Source organism: Maudiozyma barnettii (genome assembly GCF_903064755.1).
Source record: "Maudiozyma barnettii strain CLIB 1767 genome assembly, contig: KABA2_02, whole genome shotgun sequence".
In the NCBI taxonomy this organism is placed as follows: domain Eukaryota; kingdom Fungi; phylum Ascomycota; class Saccharomycetes; order Saccharomycetales; family Saccharomycetaceae; genus Maudiozyma; species Maudiozyma barnettii.
In genome coordinates this window covers 1441291-1460914 of record NW_024545239.1, presented here as the reverse complement: position 1 = coordinate 1460914, position 19624 = coordinate 1441291, and the positions used below count along the sequence as shown (strand labels likewise).

General features: G+C 34.6%; 9 protein-coding genes across 9 annotated transcripts; 4 read left to right on the top strand and 5 right to left on the bottom strand.

Annotated features, from left to right (window-relative positions):
• Positions 1-160: 160 nt before the first annotated feature.
• Positions 161-4168, bottom strand: KABA2_02S13794 (OSBP family protein; the record flags this gene model as incomplete). Its single annotated transcript, XM_041549294.1, has 1 exon — positions 161-4168. One exon carries the CDS (start codon positions 4166-4168, stop codon positions 161-163), a length of 4008 nt encoding a protein of 1335 aa, XP_041405228.1.
• Positions 4169-5639: 1471 nt separating this feature from the next.
• On the bottom strand, positions 5640-7844 carry YAT1 (carnitine O-acetyltransferase YAT1; the record flags this gene model as incomplete). Its single annotated transcript, XM_041549293.1, has 1 exon — positions 5640-7844. One exon carries the CDS (start codon positions 7842-7844, stop codon positions 5640-5642), a length of 2205 nt encoding a protein of 734 aa, XP_041405227.1.
• Positions 7845-8472: 628 nt separating this feature from the next.
• On the bottom strand, positions 8473-9399 carry ADE1 (phosphoribosylaminoimidazolesuccinocarboxamide synthase; the record flags this gene model as incomplete). Its single annotated transcript, XM_041549292.1, has 1 exon — positions 8473-9399. The coding sequence occupies one exon, from the start codon at positions 9397-9399 to the stop codon at positions 8473-8475; it is 927 nt and encodes a 308-aa protein (XP_041405226.1).
• Positions 9400-10149: 750 nt separating this feature from the next.
• Positions 10150-11181, top strand: KABA2_02S13728 (uncharacterized protein; the record flags this gene model as incomplete). Its single annotated transcript, XM_041549291.1, has 1 exon — positions 10150-11181. The coding sequence occupies one exon, from the start codon at positions 10150-10152 to the stop codon at positions 11179-11181; it is 1032 nt and encodes a 343-aa protein (XP_041405225.1).
• A 227-nt stretch (positions 11182-11408) lies between these two features.
• Positions 11409-12095, bottom strand: ERP3 (Erp3p; the record flags this gene model as incomplete). The annotated part of the gene is made up of 1 exon (XM_041549290.1): positions 11409-12095. One exon carries the CDS (start codon positions 12093-12095, stop codon positions 11409-11411), a length of 687 nt encoding a protein of 228 aa, XP_041405224.1.
• An 874-nt stretch (positions 12096-12969) lies between these two features.
• On the top strand, positions 12970-14523 carry CDC7 (serine/threonine protein kinase CDC7; the record flags this gene model as incomplete). Its single annotated transcript, XM_041549289.1, has 1 exon — positions 12970-14523. The coding sequence occupies one exon, from the start codon at positions 12970-12972 to the stop codon at positions 14521-14523; it is 1554 nt and encodes a 517-aa protein (XP_041405223.1).
• Positions 14524-14708: 185 nt separating this feature from the next.
• TSC13 (trans-2-enoyl-CoA reductase (NADPH) TSC13) lies at positions 14709-15641 on the bottom strand (the record flags this gene model as incomplete). Its single annotated transcript, XM_041549288.1, has 1 exon — positions 14709-15641. The coding sequence occupies one exon, from the start codon at positions 15639-15641 to the stop codon at positions 14709-14711; it is 933 nt and encodes a 310-aa protein (XP_041405222.1).
• Positions 15642-16365: 724 nt separating this feature from the next.
• Positions 16366-17364, top strand: NOP1 (rRNA methyltransferase NOP1; the record flags this gene model as incomplete). Its single annotated transcript, XM_041549287.1, has 1 exon — positions 16366-17364. The coding sequence occupies one exon, from the start codon at positions 16366-16368 to the stop codon at positions 17362-17364; it is 999 nt and encodes a 332-aa protein (XP_041405221.1).
• A 935-nt stretch (positions 17365-18299) lies between these two features.
• On the top strand, positions 18300-19517 carry ETR1 (enoyl-[acyl-carrier-protein] reductase; the record flags this gene model as incomplete). The annotated part of the gene is made up of 1 exon (XM_041549286.1): positions 18300-19517. One exon carries the CDS (start codon positions 18300-18302, stop codon positions 19515-19517), a length of 1218 nt encoding a protein of 405 aa, XP_041405220.1.
• Positions 19518-19624: the final 107 nt, after the last annotated feature.

Below are 19624 nucleotides of genomic sequence, written 5' to 3'. Positions count from 1 at the left end.
GTTGTTTGTTCATAGTTGAGTCATAATGTTTTATTTAGTTCGTATTACTCTAATAATAATAACAATAATAATCTAATAAATGTTATTTTTTTTTAATTATACAATAGCCAACAAAACGGGGGTTGTTGTTTTTTTGGCATACATAGAGATGGTTCCATGATCAGAAAATTTCATAACTAACAGCCTTCAAGTTCTTGTCCTTTCTAGTATCCCAGTATCCACCATTAGATTTCCAATACATCTGTTTTGTAATTGGATGCGTGTCCTTAGTGAACCATTTTGGTGAATATGTTTCATTCTTTATCTCTCTTTCTTTTCTAACAGCTCTTTGTTTTTCTTCTAGTCTATGCTTCTCCACCGCAGCTTTATCGTATTCACCGTCTTCCATAGCTCTTTGATCAGGTCTTAAACGTGTATCAGTTGGTGCTAACCATGGTACTAGTTTATGTTGTGGTGCATTAAGAGTGATGGCAAAGGGAGTTAAATGGAATGGTGCATCTGGTCTTGGAGCTACCTTCCAAACTAAAAACTTATTACCATCATAATTTGGTCCATTAGTGATACGCGAACTATTAGTCTTAGTCTTCTCTAATGTTAAATTGGCACCATTCTTCCCTTTAGTAACTTTCTTAGCATATATAGAATCATTCCAATGACCACCAAGGACCCAGACCTTCTCTTTCTTCTTGTTAAATACTTCACCTGTAACTTCAAAGGCACCTGATGATCTCCACCCACGAGCTTTAAAGTTTAAGATACATGTATCACCTGTAACATGATTAGTAATGCGGACTTCACCATGGTTATCAACTTGTGGGTTACCGACTAAGATACCAATGACAGTATTATCAGGCTTCTTATAAGTATAGAAATCCTCAGGACCATCACAATCTGGACGGATTTTTATATGCCATAGACCTAAATGTTGAACACCAAAGGATCTACCATTAAATTTAGTCTCCACATGAGATTCACCCCAAAAGTCCCATTTTGGAGATTCTGTCCATGTAGCAGAAATGGGAGGATGATGAGAAACTTGCTCAGTAAAGAATCTAAAATGTTTGTCTGGTCTAGCATATTCATAAGTTTCACCTAGTAATGGATTGAATGGTTTGGCAACTCTCTTTGTAGTAGACGCATAACAAGATGCTGTAAATATAGCTGTATATAAACATCTTAATGTAGAATCTTCAAATGAGGCAGCTTGGTCTAACAATTCTGAATATTCCAAATCTTCAGCCACTCTTTGAAGTAAAGAAGTTGGCTCGTTGAAACTGACTGGTAATGTCATTCTAGTCATATCTTTACCAACCATAGACTTTAAAACAGCCCATAAACTGATTTTTGGTCTATCATCTTCATCTAATTTTAATCTCTTTCTTATTCCATCTTCGTAACCATTGTAAGTCTTCTCAGAAGTCATACATTCTGCTTTCTCTTGTTGAGGCTCGGTCTTGGCAATGTCAGACACAGCTAAAGAAACAGTCTTAGCAAGTTTTAGATTAGAAGATTTGGTCTTCTTAACCTTCTTTAGGTCTCTTACTTCCTCGTCGATATTGGCTGGTGCGATTTCAGTATCATTAATAGCAATATTTGGAATATCAGGTATTGGTGAAGGTGTAGCAAGTTTTGGAATATCCATAGGTTCGTTAATAGCAGTAGATACCGTTTCATTATTCAAAGTTTCCTCAGGGTTTTGAATTATAGAAACATTTTCAGAGGTCTTTGGTGTTTCTTCCGCAGCAGATTGATCAATTTCATTCATTAATTCTTCTGCATCATAAAATTCATCATCGTCGCTGTTCCCATCTTCTTGTCTGGTGGCACTAATAAATTTGGCAATTTGTGCCAAAGTATCTGTAGAGGTATCACCAGTGTTGTTTAAGCCAGCAGCCTTTATAATACTAGACCTTCTATTAGCAGCTGAGTTAGCAGCTAGGAAAGATGAAGCTTCTGATTCAGGCGTTTGTGAATCCACTTCGGAGCTTTCAATTAATTTTTTATGCAATGTCTTCTTCAAAGACTTACGTTCTTTATCTAAGGAGGCTAATCTTTCACTCTTCTGACCAAGTTCAACCTCTAAGTCTCTGACCGATTGAATCCAAACATTATTTTCATCGCTTCGTTTAGTTAGCATAGAAATGAGTCTGCCATCTCTTTGAGATGTTAACCTATTCATATTATTAATTAATTGGTATACTTTCTTCAAAGATCTTCTAACAATTACAACAGTTTCTGGATTCTTTTGCTCTAAGAAGTCCTTACTGTTTAGAATTTCATCGATAGAATCTAATTCAAAGCCAATAGTCTTTTGGAAAACGTTTAGCTTCTCGATATATGGTCCATATTCAATCTTTAAATATTCTTCGTCCTTCTCGAACTTAATTGCAATACCATCCTCATCTTGGTTATCTTCTGAATCATCTTCGCCATCTGTGTAATAGTTTTTGAAGCCAGAATGTGTAGTATTATTAGCGGATGTGTGGTGCACACTTGCATGGGCTGACTTTTTTGAAGATCCTGACATGGCGTCATTTACAATTGAATCCATATTGTTCGTGATGTCATCTTGTAAAGGTGTCTTGTTTCCCATTGGATCTAGCGAATGTGGTGCAGGAGAGCTTTGTTCCGTTGGTGACGTTGATTCAAGACGAGTCTCGATCATCTTGCTAACGTAGTCCTTCCCAGATTTTGTCAATTTGTCACTTAGTTCGATATCAGCAGAATGAATAGAGTTTGCAGTGCTGAATCTATGATTTGCATTGGTATGAGATAGTACCTTTGTACTTTCTTTTAATTGATTATCTGTGTGTCCATGAGCCAGTGGTATTGGAGTCGATTTTGAAGTTCCTGCTGCATTACTTGTTAAGGTAGTTTGTGTTGCGTTTCTATTCATAACAAATGCTGGAGATACATTGCTTGATTTGTTGTTTTTATTCACCATTTCTTTATCTCTAGCGTATCTAATAGCACCTTGAATGGCCCAAACCCAGTTGTTTGTCTCGACTGGATGATTACCCTTTAGTTGCCATTTAGTAGTATTACCATGACCACCAATAAGATCAAATTTTAATTTTTCAGTAGAATCTAAGTGTAGATAACAGTTTTTTAAGTTCAATGTACCACGTGCATGAGATTTGGTTTTTGATGATCCTTGATCCTTATAATAAGATAGTTTACCATCTGCAGATAAGACAAACCAACGTAGTTTGTAACCTTGGGCAAAATTAGTGAACTTCTTTAGGAACCCCTTATAAGTAGGCGGCTCATTTAGTTTATTAGCAGCTGCAAGAATTAATTTTTCGTTTGTCAATTTTTCATGCAAGACTTTTAGACTTGAAGGTACAACATTTGGTTGGCCTGGTTGCTGATTTTTCTTAATCGTTTCGGATAATAAGTCGATGGGAGTTTGACCTTTACTATTTTTTAAAGTTGGATCAGCACCATGATCTAATAACCAATTACACATTTTAACATTTTTCTTCTCAATGTAATAATGTAAGAGATTATCTCCTTCATCATTAGCACCTTCAATATGAGTCTTAGTCATGAATTTAGTCCGAAGGAACTCTGAATTTCTGCTATTTTTAGATAGATTGTCCAAAGTTTTGAAATCATTATTTTTCATTGCTTCTAGTGCTTCTTTCTGTATAGTTGAAGTGTATTTAGCTCTTTTGATTTGCATCATCTGAGCAATATTAACATTTTTACACATTTCAAATGGTAGTAATTGGGCATTATTTACAGAACACTCATTTATAGTTGGTTGATCAAGTAGAAATTCAAGGACATCAGATCTAGATTGAGCTGCAGCTAAATGTAACGGAGTATTCCCATCTTCATCCTTTTCATTAATATTTAGTGGGAATGGAGCAGCTGGATTATTTGCCCATTTGGCAACAATATCTTGAATTAAAGGTAATGGCGAAACTTGTACGGACGCATTCAATAGCAATGGTAACAATTGCTTAAAAGTGTCATTATTTTGTTCTTCTTGGATCAAGGTCTCCAACGAATGGAAGCTACCATTAGTCAAAACTTCCAAAAGTTTTAATTTCAAAACGGGTGTCTTGGAATCATTATTAAGTGCAACTGTATCACCTCTTAATTTGACATGGGTATCCTGAGCAGGATGCTGATTATTCATAACGGGAGTTTTATTTGGCATAGTGGAGTATTACTCTTTTAACCGCCGTATTTTTACCTCAAAAAAAATTTCCGAAAAGGGGGAGGAATATGGTACAATAGCAGTGCTTACAATTTACCTGTTTAATTATATTTTGTCCCTATTTTTAAGAACAACCTAAAACAAAAAGATATAAAAAATGAGAATCTAATTCAATATTTTTTTAAAAACTATTCTATTTTAAAATAATGGATATAACGATGCAACTGGCGAACTGTATGCTTGTCTGTCGAACTAATTGTTGTGATGATTGTGAAAGGGAAGAACGTAATCACTTTGAAGTTGACGGGTAGGAGGAGGTCCTTTTGAAAAATGTTGGGTCCGGAAGAACAACGAAAAAATAATTTCACCGTACTTAAAAATAGCAACAGGAATCCTTATATATATATAAATATATATAGTATTTAATGTCTGAGATAATATAAGATTGACATTGACAATTTCTACAAACTAGAAGATAATATAAGAAAATGTATTTAATTTCTTGCTCAACCTCAACTATTTAGTATAAGCAATTCATATAAATTAAATAATCGTAATTGACGGGTTGAGCTTTCTCCTGCCGACTATTCGCTCACCCAATGTGAATTTTTACTGTTTTGTTTTCATGTTTCCCTCACTATTTTTTGCGTGCACGACACAACGTCCACATCGTTAGGGGGGAGAGAGTGGAAGTAGGAGAGACTACAATGCAGTAAAAATATGAGAGAGGATGGAAAGATAAGAATGGGAAAATATGATGCTGTGTTGTACGTCTATCCCTAACTTGAACCTCTCGTCAATAGACAAGAGTACATATTATCACCATTCTCTTCTTTGCGGTTAGATGTTGTTTTTTTCACAGTTTTGTAGTCAGCTCAGGGGGAATGAATAGTGTTCGTATATACGAAAGATATGCATCTCTGATGTACGTAATCTTGTTAACAAGCTCGGTTTTCTATGTGATTTGGTTATGTACTAAGATTCAATACTAACTAAAGAAATACTTTCTTTTCAAATGTAAGGAATTAGTAGAAATTATTTGAATAATTGAGTAGACATTTGTGACATTGGATGATGAGGTACCTCCTTAAATTCAGGGAACTGTGTTTATAAAACTTATTGTTTTGTTGTCATTTGTAGTAGTTTTCTTTCTTGGTGCCTGTTGCCTATTTTTCGTTTATTGGTAGCATCGTATAATTTGTTCTTCCAATGTACGAAGGGTAAATAAAGATATCAAAAAGAGAAAAACAAAAAAGAAGAAACGTACAAGTTTGACGGTGAAAGTCTGCTCTTTCAAGATCTGAAATATATTCTTCCTGTTGTTTTTCCGATTATTTCATAATGCTTTAGTTTATATTGTATTGCGTTATATATAAGTGTATTCATATACTTAATTTTATCGTAGTTATATTCATATTTGAATTTTTTTTTGTTTATAATTTGAAGACGTTGATCGTTACTTGAAATCTCATTAACCAGATACACTAACGTCAAAGTAATCATACCCACCAAGTAAGAATCTTAGATCCTTCGACTTCGCTGCAGGAGTGATGCCATTTCTACCATTGATTCCGTCCCTGTGCATACCTACTAAATAATCACTACTTTGGTTTGGAGTAACACGTGTAGCCTCATCCATAACATCATCCAAATCTCTGTTGAAGATATGTTCAACTTCTAAAAATGATCTCTCGATCAAAGATACAAATCTATGAGTTTGTCTATGTCTAGATGATACTACAATTGAGATGGAATTGTCTCTAATGATATATCCAATACCAAAGCCATTTGCAGTGACAGGACCAAAACCAAAATTCTTCAAACAAGGGTTACCACAGTTCGATGTACTGATAACGTTTGTGTTTAAGATGGACCATGACTTATCGCTGAATATTGGTGGCATTGGCATAGAGTCCCTATACCATAAGTTCCAAACAGAGTACAGTGCATATAAATGACGGTCTTGACCTTGACCCATTGCACAATCTCTTGTAATAGTAGAATGTTCTTTGCAAGCTTGTTGTAAAAATGTCTTACGATCATCATCGGTGGCATTTCTATCAAATAAGGATTTCACGAATTTCTTACATTCTTTTGTAACTGTTCTAATGGCTTCAGTTCTACCATTTTGAAAACCTTTAGTCATTGCAGGTTCATAAGTGGTTTCAAATTTCCCATATAGAGCATAGTAAGCAATTTGGAAAATTTGTTGAGTGAATGCATCAGGTGAGCACTTAAACAGAGATTTAATATGGTTTCCTCCAAATTTGTCAAAATCTAATGTAACAAATTCATATTGAGAAATTAAATCAGAGATCCTAGTCTCAGCAAAATGTAATGATGATAATAAGAAATTATCAGCTTTCCACTCCAATTTTCTTGGGATGGTAATAAGATTGGCCAAGTTTAAAGATGATGAAGACGATACAACGTCATCCAAACTTTGGTCCTCACTTTTAATAACATGAGCCTTCTTATTATGAAAGATATCTGGGACATTCTTTGAGACCCCACGAGCAAAACTTAAAATTGAATCTGTATAAATGTCAATAGCTAATCTAAGGACAGTATGACCATCGAACCCAGTATGTTCGAAATTGATCCCAGCTTTACCGTTTCTTGTTATGATCAATTGTAATTTATCGAACCATCTGTTTAGACATGTACCATGTTGAACGTTCAATGGAACATTTGTCTTTTTGAAATCCAATTCAATCTTAGAAGTACCACATAATAATGATTTAGCCAATTCTCTTTTCTCCTTTGGAGAATCACCGAATGAGACATCATCTAAACATATGACAAATAAGGCGCTTTCGATGATTTTTAAGATTTTCCAATTATTTGGATCATCACTTCTATATATGTAATCTCTTATGTTTGACCAAACACGTCTACTCTCAGTAGTGAAAACACCAAATGGTAAGTTACTATTTTGATTTTGACGATGATGAGATGAAGAAGATTTTTTAGTAGTTTCTTTACCATCCATTATAATTGAATATAAATTCCATTCCATTTCTTCTGGAGTAGAAAAAATAGGGTTATTATTCGTATCTAAAACATCAAACCAATAGAATTGAGATTTATACATAACAATAACATGATGTGAAGTTGTATCTGTTTGTAAATGACATGATTGTTCACCTGGACCAGGTGGAATTCTTGAAGAACCAAACAATTTTCCGTATTGGTCCATTGATAATGGTCTACCTTTAATGACATCTGGTTTCATTGTACCATGACGTAATTCTCTAATAAATTTTAAGATTGATGTAGTCAATTTAGCGGCACGTTTCACTTGAACGGTACTATAACCATAAGGACCTGAATCTGTAGCAGATGTATCTACAATGGTAGGATCATCTTGTAATTGAAAGAATGGATTAACGTTCAAAACCACTGATGCATCGTACTCTAAATAAGAATCATACCAAAATCTTTCGATATATGAGGATTCTGGCTGTTCAATGGCTAATTCTTTATCATAATTAATTAATTTTTCATGTAAGGATTCCAATAATTCCAAATTTTCTGGGGAATATATTGTTTTTTTAGTTCTTGCATTTTGTTTATCATCTTGTAATGGTTCTGTACTCTTTATGAATCTCTCCAGAGTATCTTTCAAAGGAGGGATTGGTAATCTTGGAGGTTTGTTGGTTGTTGTAGTAGTCATAATTATTACAGTTGTTTATCTTTAGTGATCTCTTCAAATAGTAAGAAAGTAAAATTATAATAATGATAATTCTACCACCTAGAAGGTTCCCTGACTAAACCTGTTCCCTTATATATGTGATGATCTATATATATTAAAACTTAAACATTACATGGAAGATCCACAAGAAGAATTACAATGTATTTAATTTATCAAAATTAAATATGTTCCCCAACATTACTTGAACACAACATGACTTATCTTGAAATTATCCTGTTATTGTTCCTATTTTTCCAGTTCTCCAAAAGCTGTCTAGTTTCTCCACTATCGAGGTTCCTCTCTTAATATCATTATCTTGTACGTAATATTATAGAAACAGAGCAGATAATGTGTGTGTTGATGAGAGTCACACGCCGTGACAGGTCATTCACTTCCACTGTTTCCTTTATTTCTCACACAGTCAAACCCTCAAATAGTCTCTCTCTCTCTGCGCGAATTTTGGAAAAGGAATTCTCCCCGATCGGCCGGAGACGGTGCAACGTCAAGGTATAAGGGCTAGGGTTTAGGGTTTAGGGTGTAGGGTTCTGGGTTCTGGGTTATACACACTATTATTATTATATATTATATATGGATGACTACAATATGAAATCTATTGAGACCAACGATCACCAGTTAATGCCTCGTAAGCCTCAACATATTTGGCTCTAGTACGTGTCACGATATCTCCAGGCATAGTGACCCCATCGACACCATTCAATTTGTTAGCAGTTAACCAATCTCTTAAGAATTGTTTATCGTAAGAATCCTGTGGTTTCCCAACTGTATAAAGTGCGCCATTCCAAAATCTAGAACTATCTGGTGTTAATACTTCGTCAACTAGTACGATTTCATCTGTAGTTTCATCAATACCAAATTCAAATTTTGTGTCTGCAATGATTATACCATGAGTACGAGCATAATCTCTGCATTTAGTATATAAGGCAATAGCTTGATCACCAACACGTTTGCATAATTCTTTACCAATCAGTTGTTCGGCTTGTTCTATAGATATATTTTCATCATGTTGTCCTTGTTCGGCCTTAGTCGAAGGTGTAAAGATTGGAGTCTTAAACTCTTGAGATTCATCCATATGACAATCTTCTTGTAATACACCATGAACAGTACCTTGTTTTTTATATTCTTTCCATGCAGATCCAGTAATATAACCACGAACAATCACTTCTAATGGAATTAATTTAAATTTACGTACTAACAATGCTCTGCCATCTAATTGTTCTTTATATTTATTATCTTCACTTAATTGTTTTGGTAAATAATCCCACATGGTCTTACCACTAGCAATTGGATATAAATGATTTCTTATATCGTTTTTTAAAAGATTAAACCAAAATTCACTTAATTTGGTTAAAAGAATACCTTTATCTGGGATGGGATTTGTCATTATCACATCATAAGCAGATATTCTATCTGTTGCTACAAATAGTAATACTTCCGAATTGACCTCATATATATCTCTAACTTTACCTCTTGCAATTAATGGTAAGATACCATCCAGTTCAGTTTGTGTAATAGCCATTTTCTCTTGTGTGTGTGTTTGTAGATATTTATGACTGACTGTATAAATAACGACGACATACGACACTTGAAAAACTCTCCCACTTTATCACTTTCCCTCACTTTATATATATATTAACATTAATTAGGAGATGTCGTGAGATGTCCCCTGTTAACTAATTTCCGCAGGAGTCAAGAATCGCTTATGAAATTTTTCAACAAACAACCAGGCTTTGATATTGATTGATTCTTGCTTGACATTGCGCACGCGCATACATTCGATTTTTATATTCAAAATTGACTCCTGTGAAATGAACTAGCAGACAGACAGAAGGCTCGATGACCTCTTTTGTATGTGCAGACAGACAGGTACACAAAGATAACATCTCTAATCATTATTAGCTTGTATCTTCTCTTTTTAAGAAGTAACCTATATTTTAAATTAAACCACTTATATATATGTCATTTTATAATTTGAATATATGCTGGAGTAAATTGAAATATTGTGAGGGAACTCTCTGACCACCCATACACCCCAGCTACACGCGTTAAACCGTATGAATTTGAATTATTCGAGTAAGCTCCGGTGAATTTGTTGACATTTTCAATGATTAAAGTTCTTAATGGATTGATAGTCACATTTCTAGATTAGGGGTTCATTGATTTGTACAATTAAAAGTATGGGATGATAGATACTTGATAGTTTTCACAGTATCTTAACGTTTACGATCTATTTATTTCACAGAAAAGGAATCCTTTTCTTTTTTTTTGTATGAGTGAGATGTCACATAGTCCTAGTGTCGATCAATTGACGCTCGATGAAAATGATAATGTCGAAATATCTCAAATGCTTTGGAACCATTCACATTCAGAAGAATTCGTTAGCAATAAATCACATGATAGTTCCTTCGATATAAATAATTATAATACAGATGATTTGGAGGATGCAGTCTCTGAGTCTGGTTCAAACTCAGATTTAGATATGTTGGAAAATGTTCAATCAAAATCGTATACGGCAACGCCACATGGTGTAGATAGTAACAACAACAGCATTGGGAATGAAGAGGAATTCTACCAACCATTGCCGCCACCAAAGGAATTGGATCCCGATAAACTTTATGCTCTATATGCATTCACTGGATCTGATCCATCGTATTGTCAATTGACACAGGATGAAGATTGCATATTGTTGAACGATGAAGATGCTTATTGGTGGCTGGTTAAACGGTGTAAGGATGGAATAATAGGGTTTGCCCCTGCAGAATTGTTAGAAACATTTTGTGAGAGATTAGCTCGGTTGAATTCCTGGAAGAATGAACAAGCATTACTTAATCAAATTCGTTATGGACCTAATCATCAACAGTTGAAAAATTATAAAAACGGAAACAAATCGGTGAGCTTTAGTGAAGTAGTCTCATATGCGAATGACACTTTAAGTAGTGTCCAGGTGAAAAACGTGTTAGAAGATCTTGATAATGATTATGATGATGACGATGATGATGATGAAGATGACGATGATGATGATGAAGATAAAGAAGAAGATATTATAAAACCCTTAAAATTTTCTGTATTCCCAGAATCTACATCACAATCTTCATCACAATCTTCATCGGATAAATATTTACTACAGTCATCTGCAAGTATAGGAAACTGTAAGACAGATAGTCAAAGTTTGTCATCATTATTAACTGAACCCTCTAACACTAAAAATGATTCGTTGCATCCATATATTGCACATCTATATACACCTGTCTTCACACAAGTTGATGATCTTCTAGGTAAATTAAATACCTGGATAACTTGAACTCTGTTTCTATCTCATAGGTGTTCTGCAGCATACATATACATATACATACTTTTATAGCTATTATTCAATTCAATGACATTATGATTCTTTTATTATCAATGAGTGCGGATTTAGATGTTTAAAAATGATGTATCTATTATGTTAAATGTAACATATTACATTATATTTATATATATATAATTATATTTGAGCCAAATGCATAGTAGCAAACCAAGGACCATGCCTCAGACACTATTCTTTCTGGATTGTTTGAAGAACCATTGTAGGACTAAGATTTGAGCAGCACTCATACCAACCACTAGTAGAATGCCATACATGGAGAACCAGCCAATTCTACTTTCAGTAGATTTCACAGTTAGATGGTTTCTACTGTTTCTTGTTAGGTAATAATTCATGTTACTTTCTAACATGTGCAATTGTCTTTCAATTTTGTCAATAGAATCATCTAAAGTCGTCTGTAGATCCTCAGCATCAGTCTTTACTTCTCTCAAGTTTCTTAATTTCTTTCTCTCTTCACGATTCTTAGATCTGGCATCATTGTTTTGTTTACAGTCGTATTTGATCTCGAAATCAACAATTTTATCACCGTGTTTACCACCTTCGAAACAGAATTTATATTCACCTTTATCATCACCTAAGAATTCCCATTCACCTTGACGTTCGTTAGATCTCTCAATAATAGGTTGTTGATGGTTAGCTGGTCCATAGATCTTATAACCGATCTCATAATCATTCTTTGGAGCATCTTGAACAGAGAAATAATATGTGATATCACAATCGATATCAGAGGTCAAAGTATAAAAACATTCATCTTGACCTTTCTTCAATTCAAAGGTTAATGGAGTACTAGCCACGGTTTGACTTAGAGAAAGCGCAGATAATGTCGACAATAGAATACTGCTCAATTTCATATTTATGTGTTTGTTTGGTTATCTTGTTTTGATATAGGAATATTGAGCGTGAATTATTTAAATCTTAAAGTACCTAACCTACAAATTCTTTCCATTATGGAATGTTTGTTATTGTTTCTCGTGTGACCCTTTGCCAGTTGCTAACAGAATTACATGTCGTGTATCCTCTCCTTCTCTGTCCGTCCGCGTCTCATCTCTCTCTTGATGAAAAAAATTTTGGAAAATGTTACACGTAAAGCGCAAAGAAAAGGAACGAAAGCTGTATTTACTTCTTGATTTATTGATTTATGTATATATATATATATAAGTGTGGACAGGCAGAGGCGCATTCGCCTGTCTTATTCACCAAGAAATGGTGTGGTCTTGAATTAGTGATTGGAGACATAATCGACTACATCTTGTTCACTTTCAATGGAGTGCAAGTTATACCTCAGTTTATGGTCGCGTGCAAAGTTCATCGCAACTGCGCTTTGTAGTTGATTATTTGATTATAAACATTATCTGTTTGTGAAATAAGTAAATATACATATATATACACTATAATAATAGAATTAGTGCAGATATATGCCCATCTTGTGTCATACTGTTCTTGTTTAATTACTGTGTTTTTCGACCTGTTTTTTAGTAGCCTCTTCCTTCATATCGTGTTTTCGTTTTGCTTTGTTTTTGCTATTATTTGTTTACACCCCACCCCCATACACACCATTGATGTAATAATCAGAAAAAGGTGTTCCAAATCAGAGAAACAAAAAAATAATATTTATTCTTACACATAAGAAAGCAGTAACATATATGTTATAGGAATCTAGATATTATAATACTGACGATATATATTAAAGCTACCTAAGACTATCCATCGAAATCGAAGTCAATCATGAGCGCGCTTGTAAATCCATCGATTCCAGCAGAAATCCAAGAGGAAATTGCTCAGTTATATCATGATGTCCCAACATTAAAGTCTAGTTATGATATTTTCGATAAGATCGGTGAAGGTACATTCTCGACCGTGTACAAAGCTAAGGATATCAGAGGTAAAGTTACTTCTAAATATAATACCCATTTTTGGCCTCAAGCTAATGGTAAAAAATATGTTGCATTGAAGAAGATTTATGTGACCTCATCGCCTCAACGTATCTACAACGAATTAAATCTATTATATATGTTGAATAGTTCCAATCGTGTAGCACCTTTATGTGATGCCTCTAGGATACGAGATCAAGTCATTGCAGTGTTACCTTATTATCCTCACGAAGAATTTAGAAATTTTTATAGAGATCTCCCTATCAAAGGTATTAAGATGTATATGTGGGAACTACTACAAGCTTTAAAGTTTGTTCATTCTCATGGTATAATCCATAGAGATATTAAGCCAACGAATTTTTTATTTAATCCAGAATTAGGTAGAGGTGTCCTTGTGGATTTTGGTTTGGCAGAGACTCAAGTTGATTATCTTAATACCCATACTTTAGACCAAGCAGCATTAATGAAAGAAAATCTAACAGGTGTAGTAGATTCATCACAATCAATGAAAAATTTAAGAACTCAAGAAGATTTCTGTCCATGTATTCTAGATAATTTTACTGCATCTTATGTAGTTCAAAACAATGGTGGTGTATTATCTATTCAAGACGGGAAAGTTGTACGTTCCAGTAATGTAAATGGTGTTGATCTGACTAAAGGTTACCCTAAGAATGAAACTCGTAGAGTGAAAAGAGCTAATAGAGCTGGTACTCGTGGGTTCCGTGCCCCAGAGGTATTAATGAAATGTAGTTCTCAAACAACGAAGATCGATATATGGTCAGTTGGTGTGATCTTATTAAGTTTATTGGCTAGACGATTTCCAATGTTCCAGAGTTTGGACGATACAGATTCTCTATTGGAATTATGCGCAGTTTTTGGTTCCAAAAATATTCGTAGTTGTGCGGTTTTGCATGGTTTAGGCTTTGATATCAGTGGGTTACATTACCTTAGAGAAGATGCTTATCCTCATGGATTAAAGGGGTTTGTATATGAACTGTTAAATAAGGAATGTGAATCAGGTACATTCCCAGAGTACAGTGTGGCATTTGAAACCCACAGTTATCTACGTCAAGAACTATATGAAAGAGACTCCATTGAGCCACAGATGTCTGACGGTAAAGCCCGTAGTCTAAAAGATGGTTCTACTTTGAATATGTATGATGTCAAGAGATATCATGACGAATTGTGGACTGATCATTTTTGGTGCTTCCAAGTGTTGGAACAATGTTTCGAGATGGATCCACGTAAACGGTCCTCAGCTGCAGAGTTGTTACAAAGTGCTTTCTTTAATGAAATGTCAGAGTCAGATGTCAATACAGAGATTGAAAGCACTGATGATGACGATGTTGTCAGTTCTAGTGAAGATGAATTAATTGACAACGACGTGATACTGATTCCTGATGAATAGATTACATAATTTGAATCATAATATATATATATATATATTATTTCTTGCATACAAAAAACACATAACAAAAAAAAACTCATAATCAATTCCTAATAGATAGGGGGATGTATATAAAATAAAAATATTTATACATTCCAGTGAACAAAAAAATCTTTTCAAGCCCGAATGCATTGACTGTTTTCTTTCTAGAAGATGAATGGGATGATGAAGGATCTCTTGGTACCGTATCTTCTGTTCTTTTTCATAGCCCATAGGTACATTTGAGTAGCAGATACAGTAACAAAGAATACGGCAAATAAGTTTAATTTAAAAGCTAAAGCGAACCAAATCCAACTCCAAACTTCGAAAGTATAATTTGGAGCAACAAAGATCTTGAAAATACCGGTAGAGATTGGAACACGTTTCGTATTGTTACCAATCTTTCTTTGTTGATCACCAAAGATTCTTAATCTAATATGAATATAAGCATTCCATGCTTCACTGAGAACAAATAGACTCACTAAAGTATTCAAGTTATTTAAACCGACGTAATTTAAAGTCTTTTCATAACAACAATTTGGAACCACGAAACCGTAACCAAGATAACCTAAGGCGATTATACCATTTAGAATCCAGTAATGGAAAGAATTCTTGAACACATTGAACAAAGGCATAGTGGCCAAAGTAAACTTATGAACAAACAAAGTTTCAATTTCACGTTTCAAATAATGACCCATAACCATAAAGAAGGCAATTCTGTTTAAAGCAGGATCGACATTATTTATTTTACTAGTACCAAATTTAGCCATAAATTTAGGGTTCAATGATAGATAGTAGACAAGTGAATGAACTAGCAATGGACCCAAGTACTCGATAACGAAGACTAAACGCCATGATATTTGAGGGCCTAGATCCTTTACAAACAATTCGATGTCCTTGTTGTTACCCTCATTAAAAAATGATTCTTCAGTAATTGGAACTTGCTTAGATTCCTTCAAGTACGTAACTCTTAATCTGTACTTGCTGATACCTTTATTGTTTTTAGAGATTGCAATTAAAACAGACTCCAATGTAGAGTTCTTGTTGATAGCAATTTCTGTATCCCTTAGGGATTTTGAACGTGATTTCACGGCGACCATTGTTAGCAGACAGAAAATATATAATGTTCTCCTCAATATTACCTCTTTGTGAACTTCAACTCAAATACAATTAACTACCATATAAAGAAGAAAGTTTTTGGTTCTTGCAATCTTATATATATCTTGATTTTAATGATGTTCCTTTCCATCTATCTCTCTCTCTCCAGGCATTGGTTGGGTGTCAGTTTCAGGGTATCGTTATTCCCGCATTGTTTAGGTAACGGTACTTTGAATCACTTTTGAAATTTATTTCGTGAACAGTGATATTAGTTGTGCATCACGTGAATGTTCCGTGCATCATGATCTCATCGAAGAAATTTTTCAGTGAAAAATTTTCTTTCTCAAATTTTTTTTTTGCTTTCGCTTTTTTTCAACATGATAAAAATCTGTGAAGAAAGAAGAGATGAGCAGGGCAAGGAGCAAAAGAAATAGAGGAGAAGAAAAAATTTTCAGTGGTCATCGAGCTTGTTCATTTCTTATTTAATTAATTTCTTCTTATTTAAACTAGTTTTTAACTAACTTCAACTACTTATATATATATAAAAGAGTTATTATTGCTATACGTTTTCATATCTTTTAATATTTATAATTGATAAAGACTCCAAGTATTCTGATTTTGCTGATATTGTTACTACCATTCAAATAGTAATAGTTTTGTATTCACTAGAATAACTCATATACATATTAGGAACAAGTCCATAAAAAACAGATCTAATAAATAACAATGTCTTTCAGACCAGGTAGCAGAGGTGGTTCCAGAGGTGGCTTTGGTGGCCGTGGTGGTTCCAGAGGTGGCTTCGGTGACCGTGGTGGCCGTGGTGGCTCCAGAGGTGGCTTCGGTGGCCGTGGTGGTTCCAGAGGTGGTTTCGGTGGCCGTGGTGGCTCCAGAGGTGGCTTCGGTGGCCGTGGTGGTTCCAGAGGTGGCTTCGGTGACCGTGGTGGCCGTGGTGGCTCCAGAGGTGGTGCTCGTGGTGGTGCCAGAGGTGGTGCTAAGGTCGTCATTGAACCACATAAGCATGCCGGTGTCTACATTGCTAGAGGTAAAGAAGATTTATTGGTCACTAAGAATATGGCTCCAGGTGAATCTGTCTACGGTGAAAAGAGAATTTCTGTTGAAGAACCATCTAAGGAAGATGGTGTCCCACCAACTAAGGTTGAATACCGTGTTTGGAATCCTTTCAGATCCAAGTTGGCTGCCGGTATCATGGGTGGTCTAGACGAATTGTTCATTGCCCCAGGTAAGAAGGTTCTATATCTAGGTGCCGCTTCCGGTACTTCCGTCTCCCATGTCTCCGATGTTGTCGGTCCAGAAGGTGTTGTCTACGCTGTTGAGTTCTCTCACAGACCAGGTAGAGAATTGATCTCTATGGCCAAGAAGAGACCAAATATCATTCCAATCATTGAGGATGCTAGACACCCACAAAAGTACAGAATGTTGGTCGGTATGGTCGACTGTGTGTTTGCGGATGTTGCTCAACCGGATCAAGCCCGTATCATTGCATTAAACTCCCACATGTTCTTGAAGGACCAAGGTGGTGTCGTCATCTCCATCAAGGCTAACTGTATCGATTCTACTGTTGATGCCGAAACCGTTTTCGCTAGAGAAGTCCAAAAGTTGCGTGAAGAAAGAATCAAGCCTCTAGAACAATTGACTTTGGAACCTTATGAAAGAGACCATTGTATTGTTGTCGGTAGATACATGAGAAGTGGTTTGAAGAAATAGAGGAGAAGATCTGAAACAATAACGAAAGAAAACGAAATTTTAAGCAAGATTTAATTAAATTTGTTTTAATTTCAATTTTTTAATTTCAGTTTCAAATTATTTTTTTATTTTAAAACAAAAAAAGATATCTCTACTTCTCTGTCACTTATTTTATTACTAAACATCCTCTTCTCTTTTTATTATTTTTTCTTTCTTTTTGACAAAATACATTTGCTTTAAAAAGAGAGAAGGTTGCATCATTCACTAACCACAATGGAGTGCATTGACTAACATAACTAAGAACAATCAAAAGATAAGAAAAGGTCTAACAGAGAGACAAAAAAACTCTTTAAGATCATATTCTTTCCCGATGATAACCTCGTTAGTTTGTCTAATGTTCATCACTCTTTCTTATATAATATTATTACTCTATAACGTATATGTGTCTATGTAGCCCTACTTCTGTACAATAGAAACCCTAAGTCGTATCACGTGCTATTTTCTTCATGTTCTTTTTCTATTGTCCATCATTTTCTACGCTATCTTCTGCGTATTTGACTAAGATGGACCGCCATTTTTCTCCAATTACGTTTCCGGGAAACTCTTATTCGGTCGGTATTCTTGCATAGCCGATCGTTGAATCTAATGACTATTTCCATTATTGAAGCTATTAAGCTATTACACATGGGGTATAAATTAAGGTATTCATGATATATATAAAGAACCTCACTTTCGGACTCCATAAGAAGTAATTGTGGGGAAAATACTATTGATTACTAATTATTTAGGGAAAGTTTCTCCAATATACTATAATTCTTTCGTTGTGAAAATATATATAAAAGACCGTGAACACATCTATTTTTATATTTATTAGTTTCTAGATCATTACGTCGAGAGTTTTAAACCTGTTTTACTAGAATTCTTTTTTCTTTTACTGAAATTAAATTTAGTTAAATATGTTTGGAGTTAAAAATAGCTTATCTAACCTTACAAAGATTAAAAGTGTGTCTTCTGCTGCTGCTGTTTCTACTTTCTCCCCTATAGTTATAAGGAGAAATATGGCAAGTTTACCTGGTTTATTCAAATCTTTAGTATATTCGAGCCATAATGTCGATGACTGTGCATCTATCTTAAGTTTACAGAACTATAAACCTATCCAAGAGATAGAAAATTCTATTGTATTGAGAATGTTAGCATTTCCGATAAACCCTTCAGATATCAATCAGTTACAAGGTGTCTATCCATCGCTACCGAATAAATCATTGAATTACCAGACCTTACAACCTGCTGCGATTGCTGGTAATGAAGGTGTCTATGAAGTTATTCATGTACCAAACAGATTTCAAAACTTGAAGAAAGGAGACTGGGTTATTCCTACAATGGCAAATACTGGTACATGGACTAATTATCAAGTCTTCTATGATGAATCTCAATTAATTAAAGTAAATGGATTGGACTTATTTACTGCTGCAACAATTGGAGTGAACGGTGTCACTGCATATCAATTAGTGAATGATTTTGTGGATTGGAAAAGAAATGAAAATAATTGGTTGATACAGAATGCAGGGAATTCTACCGTATCAAAGATGGTATCTCAGATTGCTAAAGTCAACAATGTTAAGACATTAAGTGTTGTTAGGGATCGTAAGACACCGGAACAATTTAATGAGATGGCTAAGATGTTAGAAAATACATTTGGTACAACAAAAGTTATTTCAGAATCTCAAAATAATGATAAAGTCTTCGGTAAGCAAGAGTTACCACAAATTTTAGGTAAAGATGCGCGTATTAGACTTGCTTTGAACTCTGTTGGTGGTAAATCGAGTTCTTCAATTGCTAGAAAATTGGAAAAAGACGGATTAATGTTAACTTATGGTGGTATGTCAAAACAACCTGTGACACTTCCAACTTCTTTAATGATCTTTAAGAATATCACATCTGCTGGGTATTGGGTTACTGAATTGAATAAGAAGAATCCACAAAGAAAGGTGGACACTGTCCATGACTTGATTAATCTGTATGAGGCTGGCGAATTCGTATCCCCTAAGGAAGATATCGAGACATTATCTTGGGACACTGAGAAATTTAATGATGATGATGTATTGAAATTGGTTCAAGGAGGTATCAACTCCACAAATGGTAAAAAGAAGGTGGTAGTATTGAAATGGGATTAGTATATATGGATATATATATATAGATGTATATATTACACTTAATGTAAATTAAAATTTCTACACAAAAAATAAACGAAGATTCAATAATTGATAATGCTAATAAAAAA